The 20,597-nt window shown below is 41.0% G+C and overlaps 2 protein-coding genes across 2 annotated transcripts in view; one reads left to right on the top strand and one right to left on the bottom strand.

Moving 5' to 3' along the window:
• LOC306998107 (uncharacterized protein) overlaps positions 1–20,597 on the bottom strand; it is a 514,861-nt gene that overhangs the window by 348,646 nt on the left and 145,618 nt on the right. The gene's annotated exons all lie outside the window — the stretch shown is intronic.
• Positions 169–17,446, top strand: jcadb (junctional cadherin 5 associated b; the record flags this gene model as incomplete). Its single annotated transcript, XM_079613396.1, has 4 exons — positions 169–260; positions 5,555–6,043; positions 11,390–16,854; positions 17,412–17,446. Exons 2-4 carry the CDS (start codon positions 5,694–5,696, stop codon positions 17,444–17,446), a joined length of 5,850 nt encoding a protein of 1,949 aa, XP_079469522.1. The 5' UTR covers positions 169–260; positions 5,555–5,693.

Genomic DNA, 20,597 nt, shown 5'->3' with positions numbered 1-20,597 from the left:
ATTAGTGCTGGCGCACCGAGCTCCACTAAATGTCAAATCAAGCAGCAATTTCACGCACGTCTGACGTCAACAAGGGCGAAGGAAGGAAAATAAACTTCGCGCACACTTCGGGAGAAACCATTGTCGCCAACGCCGTTTTTTTCCTCCTTCCGCGTAGAGAGGAGGAGAGCCCGCTGATATAGACATGCTCAGCTGAAGCGTCCTGCAGCCTCTGACGCTGGGCGCAGGCGAACTGCGACGGCCGCGCAAACGAGCACCAGGTAAGACATATACATTTGAAATGACATCCGAGCACGTCGCGCCTTTTACCGACCGAATACATACATCTGCAGCCGGCGCGTGCATGCATGTATTTTTTCCCATTAAGGAGCAGTATAACGCGAGCGCGCGCGTGCCTGTGTATTTTCACCTAATGCAAAATATAAACACACACTCAAGCAAAAGACGCATCTGCAAATGGTGCGGAGAGGCGAAAACGCACCCAACACCTTGCGTTTGCGTTTACCGGTGCGAGTCTAGGCCATTTATGTGTTTATGTTGATATGGGAGGATATGTAAAATTTGAAATGGGATTATGACAGCGTATTTTCCCCACTCAGTCTGTGCAATGTGTTTTCTGTATACCTGCGGCGCTGCGCTGCGCTACGTACGCGTGCGGTTTTTTTTTCGGGGCGTTTTGACTTTTAAAAGCATTCTTGAGCGGCCTGTTTGATGTATACCGTGGCACACACTGCAGTATGGCTTTGCCAGCATAGCACGTTTGCGCTGCTGATGCTGTTGGTGCTGATGCTGTAGGTCATATTACGCGCTTGTGCGCCGCGTTGATGCTCATCAGGAGCTGCGTGTGTTTGTGGCGCAGTGGAGATGTTCAGCGAAATGAAATAAGTGAGAGGTGGAAATTGCATTTGAGTTGGGCTTCTTGCTCTAATATTAACATCCTCTCTCATAGGGTAGGGAATGGCTGGTGCGTTTGGGTGTTGCTCTGCTTTGCCCATTCTACCCCACCTCTCCCCCTCTGTCTCTCTGTGCTAAGTTCTTAATTAATTACGGCACACTTAAGTTAATAACTCAATCTCTGTCCGCCCCCTATTAAAAAGTGTATTCTGTAAAAAGTGATGGAGGGGTGATTTTATCACCTGCTCATGTGCTGACGGAAGCTACCTGTGTGCCCGACACTAGAGCATCGAGCGGGGCCTGCTCCTTAGAGACAGTGCATTCGACCAATGCGTGTGTGTGTGAGTGCGTGTGTCCACAGGGAGATTGTGTTGCTTAGACGTTGCTCATTTACAGCTTTGATATCTTCACATGTCCAGGTGTTTATGTAATCCTTTCACTGAGATAAAGGTAAACATATTAGGCTTGTTGTCCATGGTGAAGTGCTCGAGCTCTAAATAGACCCGCTGGACTTCTTAATTAATGAACGCTATAGTAGAAGTGAGCAGAAATAGAAGTGGAGGTGATATGATGTTGGAAGAATTGTCACAGCATGCGGTGAGGGGACAAGTTGTTTGTTTCATTAAAAAGTCCATTTTTTTTTTTTGAAAGTAGTTGGCTGAAATATAAATGAGAGCATTGTTGGGTATAAGAGTATAGAACTCGAAATTAAAGTATATGACATGGTTCAAATAATTTGGTCTTGGAAAATTTGACGAGTTCACATCTGAATCTGAGCACAGTTTGTAAGACTGTTGAGAAAGCACATGTGAGATTACATGCATCTTTTTCATCAAATCCTATTTTGAATATTCTGTCATCATTTACTCGCTTTCAATTTTTGATGATTTTCTTTCTTCCGTCCGTGGAGCAAGACAGCCTCAGTCACCGTTCACTTTCATTGCATCGTTTTGCCATATAATGAAAGTGAATTCTGAGATTGTCATTCCGTCCAACTTCTCCCTTTGCGTTTAATGTAAGCAAGAAAGTCATACAGGATAGACACAGCATAAGGATGAATAAATTGTGACATGATTTTAATTTTTTGACGTGAACTGTCTGTCTGAGTGACTTCCTTAATTTTGCTCCCCATCTGATTGCTGACAAAGAGAAACACTTGAGATATAAAAACATTTCATTGTGATTTGTCTTTGCTGTAGGTGTGTGTGTTTATGAAGTTATGAAGTGTTTGTTATCTTACACATGTCTAAGCGGCTGTTGTCATGATGATAGGCATGTAAAATATAGCCCATCTTTAGCATTTATTATGTAATGCAGACCTGCAGAAAAAAAAACATGAAATCATTAAAAAACAATTGTAGTGATTTTTTTCTCATATTATCTTTCAACTTTCAAAGTTTATCAATGATCAATGTTAAATAAAGGATCAATTATAAGACAAAAAATATATTTTTTGCATAAAGCACATACATGATACCTGTTATAGTGTGCAAATTGATATGTTGGTAGGACAGAAGAGTTGAAAATGACGAGATTAGATAAATGATGTCAGATCAGTGTTTTGTGAAGTCCCCCTCTGGGATACAGTCAATGGTTGTAATTATGAACCTCCATTCCAGTGGTGATGCTGTGACACTCTCATATTCAATCAACATGAGGCAGCAACACCCCTTTTTCTACCCAGCAACACCGATGTGCTATCATTGACAGCAGCTGTCATGGTCAAATCACACTTTGACTATTGCCGTCTCTCTTCCCTGATCCTTACGACTGAATAGGGAGCGCTACTTTGTGGTGTGATACGATCACGCTGCGATGGTCCCTTCATTTGTATTCGTATTGTTCAGAATGCAGTACTGGAGGGAGGTGGCTACTTTAACTGTGTCACGGGCAGCATAAGAGCAAGAGCTGTGTATCAAACAGCATTGTTTAGTTTTTCACTCTTTATTTATTTTTACTCAGAATTGCTGTAGGTTACAGCTGATTCAGACTCAGTGGAACGTGATTGGCTGCTCACAGTGATGATGTCACTCCCATACCACACCAATCACAGTTCCAGCTGGCAGGGGAAATGCACTATCAACCTCACTCTAATTTCAACCCCATATTTGACTAATTTACATCGGTTATTAAAGCATCAGTGGTTTTAATGATTCTGCAATGTGATAACCTGCCCACAACGAGGTTTTCAGACGACCAACAGAAACAAAGTGAAAGAAAGTGTGTGTGTTTTATGCATTGCATGCAGTTTAGTATCATTAGACAGGATAAAGTATACACAGGTTGCTGGTTATATCATTCATCTAATACACTGTAAGTGCAGAACGCATGCACATATTTTCCACAGAGGTCATCCAGAGGTCAGGTTTGTGTGTGTGTGTTGACAACGGGGAAAAAAAAAAAAAGTGCAGAGACGGTAAGCAGGCTCCTGCCTAGTTAGAGAAGGATCTAGCCAAAGCCTCAAGCGTAGCTGGCAGTATTGCATGGCTCACTGTGAATTCAACCTGATCGAATGCCACTCATCAAATCGGTGTGAGCGTTACTCAAGAAAACAAGATAGTGTTTCGGCACGCGCGCACACACACACACACACACACACACACACACACACACACACACACACACACACACACACACACACACACACACACACACACACACACACACACACACACACACACACACACACACACACACACACACACACACACACACACACAGAGAGAGAGCTCCTACAAGCATGAGTCAAGGTCATTGTCTCTATTTTTCTCTAAGCATAGTTCAAGGTCAAGTTAAGGTCACTGTGGGGACCAAAGGTTACTGCTAGGATACATTCAGCACCGAGGTGTGGTTCAGTCATTTAAAAATCACCATGGAAACACACAGTGTTGCTCTCTCAACTATGCAGATAGAGTGTTTTCATATGATTATTTATTGAACAACTATTCAGATATAAATTTAGCAATCAGCATTTGCTGATTTGTGAGTAGGTAAGTCTCTTGTGTGTGCGATCTGTCATTTTTACTGTCTATTAAATATGCAGGTTAGTAATAGTAGATCAACATTATCCATTGCAACTTAGGCACTTATGTTTTTTCTTAGGACAGAACTGTTGCTCCTACAGTAGTTAAAAGTCAACATGAAATCAAAATGACATTATTAGTATTATTATTTTTAAATGCATGCTCTTGGTTTTGGTATACATAATAAAAACAAGTTCCACACCACATTATTTGTTTCAGGATACCTTTTTGAAAACATTATTGTTGCAGTTGCATTTGTGGTGCAGAAATGCTCAGTTTAAAGGGATAGTTCACCCAAAAATGAAAATTATGTCATTAATTACTCAACCTCATGTTGTTCCAAACCTGTAATAAGACCTTTGTTTATCTTCGGAAGACAAATGAAGATCTTTTTAATGAAATCTGAAAGCTTTCTGTCCCTCCATTGACGGCCTATGCAACTCAGAAAGGTAAAGACATCAAAGTAATTGTGACTCCAGTGGCTTAACCTTCATTTTATGAAGCAACATGAGTGCTTTATTTGCACAAAATATGAATCTCCAACACGCGTATCTCCAACACAACATATTTTTGTAAATAAAGTGGTAAATTATTATTATTTTTTTTCAGAAACAAAGCACGCGTCACTTCATAAAAGTACGTCACTTCATAAAATTACGTAAAGGTTAAACCACTGGAGTCACATGGATTACTTTTATGATGTCTTTACTACCTTTCTGGTAGTTGCATAGGCTGTCAATGGAGGAATAAAGCTCTCAGATTTCACTAAAAATATTTTCATTTGTTCAGAAGACATCGAAAGTCTTACTTAAAGGTTTGGAACGACATGAGTAATTAATGACGGAATTTTAATTTTAGGGTGAATCATACCTTTAAGCATCAGTAGCAAAAATGGCATTAGAGTTAGATAGATTAATTTTTGTGAATCTGTTTTAACTGTCTGTTTCAATTATTGATTGATTCAAAACGAATTTGTTTTATAAGAATACATAGTCATAAATAGCAATGTTTACAGTACTTACATATATTTTTAATAAACCATGTTTAAAATGTAAAAATTTGTTTTTTGTAAATGCATTGCAAAGACACTGATGCCATTTTTTCCATTTTAAAAATGCTTTATTAAATATATATAAGTACTGTAAACATTGCTATTTATGAATATGTATTCTTATAAAAGTGTATACAGTAAATACAAATGATTAAATATATTCTTCCGTTTGTTCACAGAAACAGAGTGAAAAACACACCTTGGTCATTTTGAACCGGGTCGTTACTGTATTTTATTTCTTGCATTAAACATTTGAAATCTGCTTGGCAACAATGACTCTATGACCAAAGTTCTGGTTCCTCTGATACGTTGAGTATCATGTTGAAAAATATCAGCCATGCAGCCGTAGATTATGTCAGTATGATGGGAGCAGAGCATCGCTGCACCTCTTGAGCATTTTGTGCAATGGTCATATAATAACCTGACAGGGTGTGGCCGCATCAGATCATGAGAATAAATACTGTATGTAGCTTTAAAGTTTCATGTGCTCAACCGAGAAGATGGGAAGGTCTCTGCAGAGCAGATGGTTATTGTTTTAGAGTGTAATGTTCTCTCTCTATCTCTCTCTGTCTCTCTTATTCTCCAGTGATGGCCTCTGCTGAGCAGCTGTGTCCCCGCCTGCTGCACCAGCACTGCCCATAGGCCACACACACACACACACACACTTACACACACCTTTGGGCTCCCTTTCCAGCTCTGTTCATACACACACACACACGCACATCATGTACAGTGTGGAGGACCTGCTGATCTCTCATGGATACAAACTGCCCAGGAGCGGCCCTGCCTCCTCCTCTTCCTCTGCGCCTTATGACAATCGAAACAACGAATGTCGCCGTGACAACGTAGAGAACCGGCCTCCTGGAGGTGGTGGAACACTGAATGGATTTGGGACGACAGAGGGGGGAGCGGAAGCGGGTACGGTGGTGTACAGACCGGCACCGGTGAAGGCTTATCCAGAGAACAACAACAACATCAATGAGGGCCATGAGAGGATTCAACGGAGATTGGAGGTTCCTGTTGCTTTCCTTGGTGATCTGCAACCTTTGGGGGACTCTCTAGCTACAGACAGCGGGTAAGTGTGCACTGTCATAAGGGTCCACTTTAAAGTGTCATGTTGAGAAACTAGATGTTTCAAATATTTGGCGATTTCGCCCAAAACCATAACCTTTTAATAATCGTTTGAATTCTTTGAGAACAGGGAAGTCCTACATAACAATAACGAAAATGTCACAGACATCATTGGAATCACTTAAAAAAAATAAAAAAATTCAGCTGATGTTGAAATTATTGTTATAATTATAATTCTTGGTGTGAATGGCTCTTTACATTGATGGTACGTTTACACGACAACGATGTACTAAAAACGGTAAAGTTTTTCCTTTCCATTTTTCACGTTTCAACAAAGTAAAAATGATCCCAGTTCACACGGATCTGTGAAAACGATTAAAACGCTGTAATATTCATGCCAGGCCAGTAGCTGGCGACGTCACTTTGTAAAGAAACACTACGCGCCTATAGACTGAATACGTAATAGACAATTTCAAGGACGTAAACAATAACAAACGCGTTGGAATGCTACTGCGCATGTCTGGTCCTGGTCCCGAAGCATTTCCGGTGGCGCCATTTTTAAATCACATGGTCCAATGGAAACGTTAAGGTTATTTACAAAAACTGAAAATAATCGATGATGTGGAATTACTGTAACCTTTAAATAAGACTGAGTCGCAAGCTTTTCACACAGAACATTTAACGTTTACCTGAAGTATCTTATCCGTCTTTTAAATCGCAGTTGAAAACTCATCTGTTCAGACAAGCTTTTTAACACGTAACCTCCAACTCTGGCTGATATTTGTGTTCCCCCCCCCCCCCCTTTTTCTGTTGTCTATTGATGCTTTGGTAACACTTTATAATAAGGTTCATTTATTAAACATTAGTTAATGTATTAACTAACATGAACTAACAATGAGCAATACATTTGTTACAGTATTTATTAATCTTTGTTAATGTTAGTTAATATGAATAAATCTGTTCATTGTTAGTTCATGTTAGTTCACAGTGCATTAACTCATGTTAACAAGATTTTAATAAAGTATTAGTAAATGTTGAAATTAACATTAACAAAGATGAATAAATGCTGTATAAGTGCAGTTCATTATTTGTTAATGTTAACTAATGTAGTTAACTAATGTTAATTAATGAACCTTATTGTAAAGTGTAACCGATGCTTTTACTGGAAAGCACCTTGTGCACCTTTTGGCTGTTGTAAGGCGCTATAAAAATAAAATTTGATTGATTGATTGATTGATTATCCAGATATCTATCATCTGGTTGACTTGTCTACACGAGAGATGCGGAGCAATCATGTCGCATGTTAATTTTTTTTGCTAGAATTACTTCAATAAATGGAAAACGTTGGTCAAAAACGTACATTTACGCACAAACTGACCACCAACCGCGACTTTCAGGTAGCCTATCTTTCTTTTTCAGCTTAACGGTCACTAAAATGAAACATACTTTGATGCCTTCCTACCTTGCGATGCGAAATGTCCTTTGCTTAAACTTTCTTCTCTGTGAAAGGTGCACAATTTTGGAACTTGCTGCCTGATTTTTTGAAGCCTGCTGCAAGCTTTAACAACTTTAAGAGAGCTATATATTGGAGCGTTTTCTTTCTCAGTAAACAGACAGTAATATGTCAAAACTGTGAGACCAAAAAGAGTGCTGAATTAAGTTGACATTTGAAAATGCAAATCCTGATAAAAAACCTGAAAAAAAGTTTGCCAGTAATGAAGAAGTTCTTTATTAACATCGACAACTGCAATAGCAGGTAAACACGCATATCAAAACACGCTTGAAGCACATATATCTACTCGAACAAATGCTCGACAACTATTAAATATAAATGTGTAAGTATAGCTATTTAAAAATGTGATTGATCAAGTGAACACCGATCTGAACACCAGCAAAAGTGGAGGCAATAACCTGTAGGTGACACATTAAAGCATTTAACATTCCTTGTATGCTGTTTGAAATATTGCATGTTATTAGCAGATTTATTTCGGGGTATCAGTATTTTGTATGCAATGTTCCATCCATGTTTATGTCCCAAATATTCTTTTGTAACATAAACAGTGGCTGGGCGCAGTATCTGGGCTCTTTGGTCACAATTAAAAATGTATGAACGCCATTGCATTAAAGAAAATATAAAGTCAAGTGGTATTTGCAAAACAAAAGCTTTTCTCAGAACTCCTGTAACTTCTCTTTTCAGAGCCAAGAATTTAGCATCTTGTGGTGATGTATAGTTGATGTTCAGTCAGTTCCCATCAAGTTCACATAGGGGTAGTTCATCTCATTAACAACTGACATGTGCCCAAATATGTTTTGAGACCACCGAAGTATTGGTGGATGTCATGCCATGTGTGTGCTGCTGTTGAAGACTATCCTAATAGAAAAAAAAAATTCAATTAGATTTTATCCATATTTCATGTTGTTGGCTAATCCATTCCACTGTGATTTATCACAAAAATCCAGACAGGCAACATTAATGTAATCTGAAAGGAATCGGCCATGTGAATGTAATCACATCTATAGCTTGCCCAGAGGTGCATTGTGTGTGTGTGTAAAGTGACAGTGAATGACACCTGTGTTATGCAAAACACAAACCTTTTTCGTCAACAAAAGTGTTTTATTTGTCATTATGCTAAACAGACTAAATTACATACTAATTTTTAAATGACATAATTTCTGGTTAGGTTTTTGCCTATGTTTACCACTAAATGTGATTGACTGATAGATTTTTTAAGTGGAAAATATTAGGGATGGATTCATGAATTTTCATGGCCGATTCCGATTTATTTTATAAGCAAATGGGCTGATTCTGATTTTTTTCTTTAAGCAAATTTATTTGTTGTTTATTTGCCTTATTACAGACCAAACAAACAAAAAAACAGGCCTTAAAAAAATCTGTAGCCGTTTGAAATTAGAGGCAACTGCTATATTTTAATCACGATCCCAACAAAGACTTTACACACATGTAGAATGAGCAGTTGTTTTTGTAATTTTAATTAGATTTAAGATTTAAAGATTTAAAGCAAAAACTGAATAGTCTGACTTTAGCTTTGTGAAATTTTGCTATATCACCTCACCTCTTTACATCCATTCCATGAGTCCCATCTCTAGCTTGTATTAACTTCCTGTTTTCAGCCTTCATAATATTTCCATACATATTACATGTTTGGATATGATTGCTATACAGTTTTAAAAAACGCCTGTTGAGCAAAAAACGGACGGTTTCTACTTGATGGCCAATCGACTTGTGCATATCTAGAACATATTGAGTGTAATTTTTTTTATTATTATTATTATTTAAATGCCTTGCGATTTATTACAAAAGGTCTGTGTGAATGTGTAGATTAATCTAGACATGTAATTGTTAAATGAATAAGTCAACTAGTCAATAACTATACTGCTTTAAGTCTCACAAACCATTTCATAACATCACTGTAAAATGCATTTAAAAAAAAAATGAGAAATGTGATTAATAATAAGACCCCATCAAATTGTAGGAATCCCCCAGGGAACCATCTTGGGTCCTATTCTTTTCAGCCTTTATTAATAATATTATTAATAACTTCCAGAAATATGCCTTCAAATGGATTTGGTAAAATTGTTGATGTTGAAATAAAAAAAAAATAAAAAAAAAAGTGTCAGCTTGGCTTGATGCTTCTTGCTTGACCTTAAATAAATACTACTACTAAAAGAAAAAGAAAATCTTTGTTTTTCAATGGGAAAACTAGAATAGAATTAACGGTGAGGTTATTGAACAAATTTTAGAGAAGAAATATTTAGGAATGATTTGAGATTTTTTTTTAAAAGATGTAAAATTATCAAGGCCAATCTTATTAGTTTTAAGATGATAATAAATTGCTTAACATTTTATTATTGATTGATTGTTGTTTTAAAATTCAGTAATATTCTCACTGTATATCATATGACCATTTGGTCTCAGACTAACCAGTCTATAACTAAACGAATGTCTTTAAAACCGGGCCTTGAACATTTTTCAATAGGAAGCCAACAATGTATCATCACTGTCATTTCTTAAGTAAATATAATGTTATGCTTTGTTCATTTTCACTATGACAAGATTGTGTTCAAATGATTAAATGGCCTTCCTCTACGTAAGTATTCTGCAAAACTGCAGTGGTGCAGCAGATCCACCAGAGCAGCTTCTACTGGGCAACATTTGGAACTTGCTACCTGATTATTTGAAACCGGCTACAAGCTTTAACATTTTTAAGAGAGGTACAAGTCTTGGTTAATTCAGTAGTCTTGTTTAGGTTTAGGGTTTCTCTTGATTCTTTTTGTCTTTTTTTTTTTTTTTTTTTTTTTACATTTTTGTAATTTTAGAGAGTTGAAAATTAGCTTTCGCTACATAACAATATACTTACATTGGATTATTATTTTTTTTTTTCAGTTTTACCTGTGTATAATTGATCTGTCCCAAGTTCTTGGTGAATTTAGATGTGTACGTGAATTATCGTTTTGATGACTTGAAGCTCAGTAATTCAGTAACCAGACTGGTGGATTCAGTGCAAGATTTGTTAGAGTAAGGATTTGTCAAACCAACAATGCTGGAGTTTGTGAGTCTGTTTTTGAGATTCATTACAAGAATCTACTCATAAAAGTCATTCATTCATGTATAGTCAAGATTGTGGTCACACACTGTTTATTTTTGGGTAGAATTGGCAACATAGTTTAAGCCTAAAATTGTTTTAGCTGGAATATAGCATATCACAGTACAGAATAACTTTTCAAACATATTTTATGTCTGTTATTATTTTGACAGTGTTACTAGCATGCTTTCAATGTTGTTGACAGCCATACTGCAATTTTTTTATGCAGAAACTATACACTATAAAAAATTATATAAATATATACTAGGCTATATAATATTTTATTACATATTGATTTTCTTTAATGACTGATTGCTTGTATTATGTCTACATAAAATGATAACGCATATACAAGTTTCTCTCTGTCAATGTTGTTAATCAGCATTAATTGCTGGCAGATTTCAGATAATTTTTTTATTGGCTGTTATTGAAAATATAAAAATATCTACTATGTTCTACTCTCTATTTTGCCTGTTCTAAGCCCATTGTCAACTATGACATATCTAAAATAAATTAACCCATGGGGTTACAGCCATACTGGTTTCGTTGACTATACTATATAATTTTTGTTCAGTTCTGCCTCCTTAATCTGTTTGCCTCCTTAATCTACAATTTCTGATTGCTAGAATCGCATTTTTAATTTTTAAAAAGTAGCTGTTGTAACAAAAGTAATTAATTGCAAAGTTTTTGAATCTATTGTCAAAGTTTTAGAAAATTTAATGAACTGTTTTTGTCTCTGTTGCTAGGTTTTATGATGCTCCTAGCCTGACGTACTCTGAACATGCAGATGAGCGAGATATTTCATTCTGGAGAAGAAGGGGACAGGATTTCAGTGCTCTATTGGACTATGCTGATCCCAGGGAGCTCAGAGTGTCTGGAGGATTATGGCGAGGTCCAGTGCTAGCTGTTGAGGAGTTAAGAGCTGAGAGACCACTGGCACGCTGGGAGGAAGGCCCATGGATACGGGAACCAATAGACTCAGGCCCAGAGACTTTACGTGTCACTGCAGAGAGAAAATGCCAGAGCCTGGGCACAGAGGAGTGGCGCCCTGCAGTGGGCTTGGGCCGGCAGCTGTCAGATGGGGAGGCTGAACATTGGTCTCAGGAGCAGCAACACCGCCTGCGACCAGCAGATGGTAGTGTGTCCGCCACAGTGCGAGCTAAGTCCCAGTCTCTCCCTCGAGTCCTTTCCCCCGAGGATCCTCATTATGGAGATCTGCCTCAAACTGGTGCTGCAAATCAGCCCCCTACACAAAGAAGCAACAGCTCCGCTCCATATGGTCGATACCACAGTGAATGGCAAGCAGGGGAGAGGTGGAGTGGTCAGACACAAAGTCATGCTCCTTCTGCAGTTGTACCAAAGCCACGGTTCAGCCGCCCCGTCAAGCCCCCGTCTTATGAGACTCACCAGCAAAGCAGGGGGAGCTGGGAAACGTTGTCCTCCGAACCTGTGTCCAAATCCAGAGACCGCTCAGTGTGCTTCTCTCAGAGTTTAGAACCATTCAGAGACCGGTCTGGTTGTTATTCTCAGAGTGCAGAGCCTCTAAGAGATCGGTCCATTTGCTTTTCACAGAGTGCAGAGCCAATTCGAGACCGCTTGGTCAGCCACTCTCAAAGTGCTGAACCACTAAGAGACAGATTTGTCAGTCATTCTCAGAGTGCGGAACTACTGCGTGATCGTTTTTTCAGCCACTCGCATAGTGCTGACCTGTTAAGGGACCGATCTCTTTGTTACTCTCAGAGCTCAGAACTGCTACGAGACCGGTCCATTTGTTACTCCCAAAGTGCTGAGCTCTTAAGACCAGAAGCATATAGGGCAGATCTGTTTTACCATGAACTGACTGGCATGGAGCCACCTGGTTACATCCCACCCCCCTCCTACAGGAGATTCCTGCCACCCAGGAGTGGACAGAACTACAGAGCAGATTCTGCTCTTGTCCGATGGAAACGCGAGCCTGTGAGTGCAGAGATGGGGCAGTGGTTTTCCAGGACTTCAGGATTGTCGTGGTCAGAACGGCGTGAAGACAGGAGCATGGCAGTAGTTCCAAGAAGGCCTGTGCATCCAGGGCCTGTCATACCTAGCCGCCCAGGACTCGTGCAGTATGTCCCATTTGATGACCCGCGCATCAGGCATGTCTCAGGGGGGCCCTGTGGAAACTCGCTCACAGACGCGGACAAGATCCGACACGTCAACAAAGAGCTTCCCTGCGCTGCAACTTTAGGACAATCCACACATGATAGTGCCTTTCTCCCTTCACAGGGACCGAGTCTTAGCATGGACACTAACAAACCGGCTCTCACTGAACAGGAGAATACTAACCGCTGGCACAAGGGGATGAACAAGGGCAGTGAAACTGTAGCATCTGACCAGAGCTGTGCCAAGTACCCCATAGCGTTTCAGCCCAGACCCCTGCAACCAATCATTAAAACAGACAGAAGTATAGACCAGCAGATTAGAGCTGACAGAGTCATTGACCAAGTCAAGGTTGAGAGAGTTACAGAGCCGGTCAAAGTGGAGAGAGGTGCTGAACAGACAAGAACAGATCAAGTCAAAGTAACAGAGCAAGTAAAACCAGATCGAGTTATAGACCTAATCAAATTGGACAAGCCTACAGATCAAGTAAAGCCAGACAGGTTTACAGACAAACAAATAAAGGTGGAAAGATTAACTGACCAGATACAGGTAGACAGGACCCCAGATCAAGTCAAGGCCGACAGATATACAGACAAACAAATTAAGCCTGAAGTCAAGGCAGAGAAAATCCCTGAAAAGCCCATTAAAGCAGATAGAATTTCAGACAAGCAAAGTAAAGCTGAAAGACTCATAGAGAAGCACTTGAAGATCGATAGAATTTTAGAAAAACAACTTAAAGCAGATAAAATATTAGAAAAACAGTGTAAACCTGAGAAATTCACTGACAAGCTGATGAAGGCTGACAAGCAGGCAAAAGGAGATAGTAGTACAGACCAGACAAAAGCTGAGAAAAATACTGACAAGTCTGGTAAAGCTGACAAATCCATGGATAAAGGTTCCTCAGAAAGTGTGTCAACAGTAAAGATGGAACCAGTCCAGGAACCTGAAAAAAAGAGTGTGAAAAAGAAACTCAGTGAGACTATCTTCTGTCTTGTGTCTGTGCCCCTTTCACAGTCCAGTGCAAAATCTCGAGATCAGAACAACAACGAAGAGAAAGAACCAGACTCTCCTCCAATCCCTCCTCCTCCTCCACCAAGCTCCTCCAGCGAAAACAGCAACACCCTCTGCTCCCTGCCAAACCAAAGCCTCAAAAGCACATCCACCACCTCCACTGACTTGGAACTACAAGCACTCACACTTGGCAGTGGGTCCAGTAGCATAGCCACAAGGAGAGCTCATCGCAGAAGGAACTCACGCTCTAGGATCATTAAGCCAAATCCACATGATGAGCTTCGAAGATATTCTGGGGCTTGGCCAGGGGACCAGTACCGTGACCAGGAGACCCAAACAAGCCCTGAGCCTACAAAGAGCAATGCAAATCCAGGTCCCGCAAATACAGAAGCACAAGATGCTCCTGCTGCCCCAGAGGTAACAGCTACTGCTGAAACTACATCAGTGGCCCCAGTGGCTGCCCCAGGGGCTCTTGGGGCTTTGCCGGCTCCATCAGTTCAATCAGTGCCATCTGTTCCACCGACTCCAGCAGCTCCACCGACCTCAGGAGGTCCTGACCCCAGCACCCCTTACGGGTATCCCATGAAGGGCCAGAAAAGCCTAAAACCATCTAGCAACAGTGCTTTTTCACGGACTGGTACCTTCACCAAGAGCACAGGTTCTCACAGACCTCCATTACATCCCCCGCCACACCCTCCACCCCCACCTCCAACCCAACCTCCATCTCAACCTCCACCCCCCCCACCAACACAGCCTCCTGCTCAATCCCCACCATCAGATCTGACTGAAGAGGCAAGGGCAGCCTCAGGTCCAAACCCAGAGGCATTTGGCCAGTTCCTGCTGAAGCCAGTGTGCCGGCGACCATGGGATGCCATTGAGGAGCTTGAAACCATCACTAAAGAGGCCCAAGACCAAGCAAGTAAACGCCCCAGTGTAGACCAGTGCATTGAGGATCTTAATGAGGCTTATAAAGATATCCTGGAGCTCAGCACTGCCAGCAATAACCTTCCTAACCGTTCCTCCATGCAAATCCCTGACCGCATCAAATCAAGGCTATCTTCAGATCCGATTGGAATTCCTGCAACCACTCTTCGGCCAAGCTTGGTGCCCGGAAGTGACCCAGAATACCGGGAGGTGAAAAGTGCCTTTTCCCGACCATCAACTGGGAAGAGTGTAAGCTTCAGCAAACAGCTAAGAGAGGAGATTTGTCCTGCTCCTCCGCCACCAGAACCAGGTTTCAGAGATTACAAAACAGTCATGTCCCAGATAACCCAACGCAAAGCCTGCAGATCAGTGAAGCTGGAAATCCCAGCCCCCAAAGAGACCCAAAGAGATGACGATTTGACTGCACAAACATCCTCCACCTCCTCCATGGCAGCCGAGGTCCCATGGGCTGACAGACAGCCCATGCAAGATGCCTCCACTCTAACCAGCCCCCCAGACTACGAGCACATCTGTCAAACTCTCCAAATGGCCAGAGAATCTGGGGCCGTTAGCCGAGCTTCTGTCAAATCCAAACCAGGTAGTGCCATGAGTATCGAAACCCCACAGCATGTGCCCATACCTAGTAGGCCTCCCATAGATTCTGAGCAGCCATGTTGTTCTTCAGCATTAGAAGTGAGACAGGAGCCAATCTCATTATTCAGGGAGGAAAGAAGCTCAGGCTTTAGGAGGGTAACAAGCCACACTAACAGGTTCCTTAATAACAGGGGTGTGCTCTGTAGCCTTGCAACCGGAAAGCCGGTTGGTGACAAAGCAGGTTTAGAGGCTAACCCTGAGGTTCCTGCTGACTGGCAGATGCAGCTTTCATTAGCTGAAAAGCATATTGCTACTCTGATTACAGGAGAGGGTTCAGCAGTAGACCTTGATGAGTCAAACAAGGTTAAAGGTGATAAAGACATTCCTGGCAGTGAGTCAGTTGAGAATGAAGCAAACAACATTTTAGCCACTGAAATAAAAGATGATCCTACCAATACTGTGCAGAAACATATAGAAATAAAAGAGACCAAAAAAGAGCAAACAGAGACAAGCCAACAACCTGAAGTGACAGAAAAAGTGACAGAAGAGGACAGTTCTAGAGAAAAGACAGAAACAGAGCAAGAGCAATGCGAGCTGAACGACTCTGTAACTGAAGGAACAGAGCAAAAGAGTGATACTGCCTCAGAGGCAAAGATAGAAGCAAATGTGATCCTGAGGCCAAATAAGGCTGCAATGTGGACTCATTCAGGTTTGGATTCAGAGCTACGTCCTGAATTTCCACCAGATCACCTTCCCCTTTCTGTGATACCTTACACTAATCGTAGATTATCACTAGGGTTAGATTGGGAGAGAGCTGGGTGGGAAGGAGAAAGTTTGGGCCAAGGTGGATTCTGGTCCAGAGAGAGACGGTCTCTTGATGCTGAAAGATGGGGTGTTGGTGAGGAGGGGTGGGGTTTAGACAATGACAGACAGGAAGGAGGTGGTGAAAAACTAGGTCTGGGGGGTTGGCGTGGGTGTGGGATTGATGGGCAAGGCACAGATGATTCAGACTGGGAGTTAGATAAAAATCCCCAAGACACTGACGACAAAGAGGCAGATTCGGACATGAAAGAAAAAACGCTTAAGCATGAACAGGGTCTCGGTGATGATCATAGCAGTCTTGCCTCTAGTGCTGATAAAGTAGAGCATACACAAGTTGCTGCTGGCGAAGGCATTGATGAGGGCCGGAGTCAAGGTCCAGATGAAGGTCAGGTTTCAAGTGTAGATAGACTGAGCCGTGGACTTTCCCAAAGAATAGAGGCTCTTTTTATAGCCCCGCCCGGGCATGGCTCAGAGGAGAGACTTGCCCGCATGAGAGAGGTGGACACTGTCTCACGAATGAGACGCCTAAGCCTCCGTAGCTCAGACTCTTGGGATGGACTGCAGGGGGTGGGAAGGTGGGGAGACTGTGGAAGGGAAGAAGGATGCCCCCTTCCTGGCCCACAGGATTCTTCAAACATCACACAATTAGTGGATAAAGAAGGCAGCACTCTCCCTGCAGTCACCAGTGAACCTAGAGAAACAAGAGACGATCAGGCAACCCTAAAAGGTGAGAAACTTTTACAGCAGCATTTGTGTTTACCAGACTGTGGATAACATTTGATAGTAGAATTTGATGGTGACAGTTTCAAGTGTTGTCCTTCACTTGACCTTCAAAATGAAATGTACTTTTTAATATGCAATTTATGCTACGATTGACTAATATTACTAAGAATATCGACTAAGACTAATATAATTCAAAAAAATGGTTGAGAAAGTACAATTATGAGGGTTTGCTGACCTAAATGTTTTTTTTTATTTTTTATAAAATCATCTCTTTTAGGACTTTTACAAGTCCTGGTTGATTATGCTGAATGGCCACTAGAGGGAGGCCTCCTCCTAAAGTTCAGTTGCCTACCAAACTTGACTCAGAATTTAAGGCTACCAGCCATCAATCAGTGATAATTATTATTATTTTTCACAAAGACAAATGTGCAGTGAATTGAATCTTAAAACTTAATTGAACACATTTTCCACTTATTTACATCAAGTACATGCACACAGTAATGCTATTTGCACACTTTCAGATATTTACATTATGTATTTCTGCTCTGTTGGCATTTTCAGAGTCACAGGAGCCCAGCCAGGTGGAGAGGTCGTAGCCTAGAGGTCAGAGGTCATCCAACTAAGGGCCAGCCTCCAGCACTGTGACCTGGCTGTCTGCTAAATGCCTTCATCCTCATATGCTATTGAAACATACTCAGACATTGCCTGACACACACACACACACACACACACACACACACACACACACACACACACACACACACACACACACACACACACACACACACACACACACACACACACACACACACACACACACACCCCATTAGACACTGAGCGTTGTGTCTCTCTCTAATACATGCACAGCACACACAAACTGACGCATAAACACTCAAAGTCATCGTCATGTATACAGACACTCACATGCATTCAGAACACATGTAAACACCTCACCACACTGAGACATCTGAAATGGCCTTCTACTCCGACAAGAGCATTGTGTATCAACTCCACTCCACGCCCACTCAGTTCCAGCTTTGCTGGCTTTCTAAGTGTTGCTGTTCCACTGCCAGAAGGAGGTTCCCAACTATGCCCCACCCCTTTCATATGTTACGGTTCTCATCGTGGCCCATTTTCACCATCCTCATCATTCTTATTTCCCTGCAATTTCTTTAAAAGATTGGTTTATTGGACATTGTCTGGTGTGTTACTCAGCAACAATGAAAATGTTGTTTTGTGACCAAAAACACACACAAAAAAGAAGAGTCACCGTCTTTTGTAACGAAGAAAGTATTGACTGTTCAAAAATTACAGAACAATCAGTGACTTTTAAAACCAGCTACAATCTCTTATACCCCTTGGCTTGCAAACAACCTACCATCTTCACAACTTCATCTTCCTCACATCTTAGCCTGCTCCATCAATGTTTTTTTCAAAGACTCAGTCTTCACACTAACCTTTACTACACTAACCTTGTGTACATCTCATTCATTTCTTCATCGTTTAGACAGTGTTATCGCTGCGCACCAATGTTTGCTAATAACTTGTAATAGCTATGTGTTTAAGTCTTCATCACACTTACTAAATCATCCCACCAGTATTAACAACTTCTTGTCTCTGTATTCAAGGTCTTCTGCCACACTTCTTAATTACTATGACCACAATTGATTTTCATTGTCTTTTACACCTTAACCACTCTTTATTTATTAAGTTAACAACATCCCCCAACTCTCACTGGTATCATCCCAAGCTAGCATATGTGTGTATCCCAAAACTCTTGCTAAACCGCGCTGCTATAATTCCTGACTATAAGCAAGCCATATCATAATATCATGTCCTAACCAGGTGCGTTTACAATGTAATTGTATTTTTTGGTAACACTTTAATTTAAGATGACATCTTTACATGTTACTACATGTACGTACTATAGTAATAACAGTTAATTATGCATAATTACAAGTAACTAACCCTAAATATATATATGTATCCGGTCCTACTTGACCCCCTCCACCCGGGATTTGAATTGGGGTCTCCGACGTGGGAAGCGGGTGCGCAGCCACTAGCGTCAGACGCCTAGCAATGCCTCTTGAGGCCAGGGGAGTGATGTTTACACAGATAAGATACACAGATCTTATTGGCCCGTTACACTCACCCCCCTAAACTTCACTTCCATCAGGATCACGGCACCAAATGTAACCGGTCCTACTCTGAGCGGGATTCGAACCGGGGTCTCCGGTGTGGGAGGCGGTGACGCTAAAGGCAATGACGCTATAGGCCGCAGGCGCCTCTTGAGGCCAGGGGAGTGAGGTTTACACGCACAGCTCTCACTGGCCTACGCGGGTTACATATATATATATACAATATCTAATGGTCCTGAAAAAATAGGCTTCATTTTCTTTATGCAAAAAGTTTTTTCTTCTGGCATTTATTTTTTGTTTTCGGATGAAAGATGAATCTTTTTATTTCTTGTTTATTACATCCCATCTGGTTGGAACACGGTTTAATAACTCTTCCCATGTTCAAGCAGCACCGTGCATGATGTTCCTCGTCCCATTTAAAACCTCACAAATTCATCAGTCCATCATGAAACCAGTCCACGGGGGGCAGCCTCTTCCCATCCTCCCCAGTGAGTCTTCGTCCCGCCAGCCTTTCCTCTGTTGACATCCTGGACCTCTCTTGTTGTTTGTTGGAACACGTGGTCTGTTTGTGGAGTGCTTTCAAGGGGTGTGGTCACCCCTCTGTCCAATGTGGTTCTGTTTGAGCAGACATGAATGTTTTGTAAACGCTTTTTAAATTTTGGTATAAATTGTTTTGTTTTTTACTTTACCAAAACCAGTATGGCAGTTTTACGAGGACTGTTCTATTTTTTCATTCATTTTTTTTATTGTTCATGTTTATGTGTCACCTGAGCTGTTCTGCTCCAAATCAGGAGTTCCACACAAGGTGGTAGAAGACGCTCAATGGCTCTGAACTGTTTTCATTTTCCGACGAATCGATCAAAGAAACCGTATCGCTCTTGGTTCGAACCCATAGTGCCCTATTACCAGAACTTTTCAGCACACTGTAACGTATGTCCCTGAGTGTGGAGAGCTTTGTACAGTAACAATTAAAACCAGTAATGTATTGCAGGTCAAACAGAGACCTGGGTTGGATGAGCGTTTCAGTATTTGATGTATCAACTTTAAAAGCACCTTGTTAACATATTTTTATCGTGATTGGATTCAAAGAGAATTTTTAGCTATCGAGTGGCCTTTTTGAAACACACACCAGTAACGATAAGCCTAAGGAGTTACTTTGAAACACCACCAAAATGTTTGATATCTCAAGTGTCGAAATGTGCATCATGTTTTGAATGTTTGTCTGATATATCAAATACCTTGAATGATGTTGTGTGACCCAGGTTTCACGCAGGTGCGACTTTAAATTAGGGAACTATTTTCAGGCGATGTAGACTTTAAAAAACAGGGTCAAAAAGCAAACACAAAGACACGTTAGCAACTGTAATGTGGCGTGTCTATGCCCTAAACCCCCAGGTAACTTCGGGAAGCAATAAATGCTCACGAGTGTTTCGATGAACAAGCTAAATGTGTACAGATAATTTTAATTGTTAAACGTAGATGGTTGCAAAGTAGAGGACAGCTCTATAGATATGTAATGATTTGGATTAGTTTAGGTGAAAGATACTCTATGGTAATGTGTGATATGTATGGAACAATATAGGAAAAATGAAACTTCTAAGATACAATA

This window comes from Phoxinus phoxinus (assembly GCF_949152265.1).
Source record: "Phoxinus phoxinus genome assembly, chromosome: 5".
In the NCBI taxonomy this organism is placed as follows: Eukaryota; Metazoa; Chordata; class Actinopteri; order Cypriniformes; family Leuciscidae; genus Phoxinus; species Phoxinus phoxinus.
Note: the sequence above shows the minus strand (reverse complement) of the source record. Positions and strands in the feature narration are given on the sequence as shown.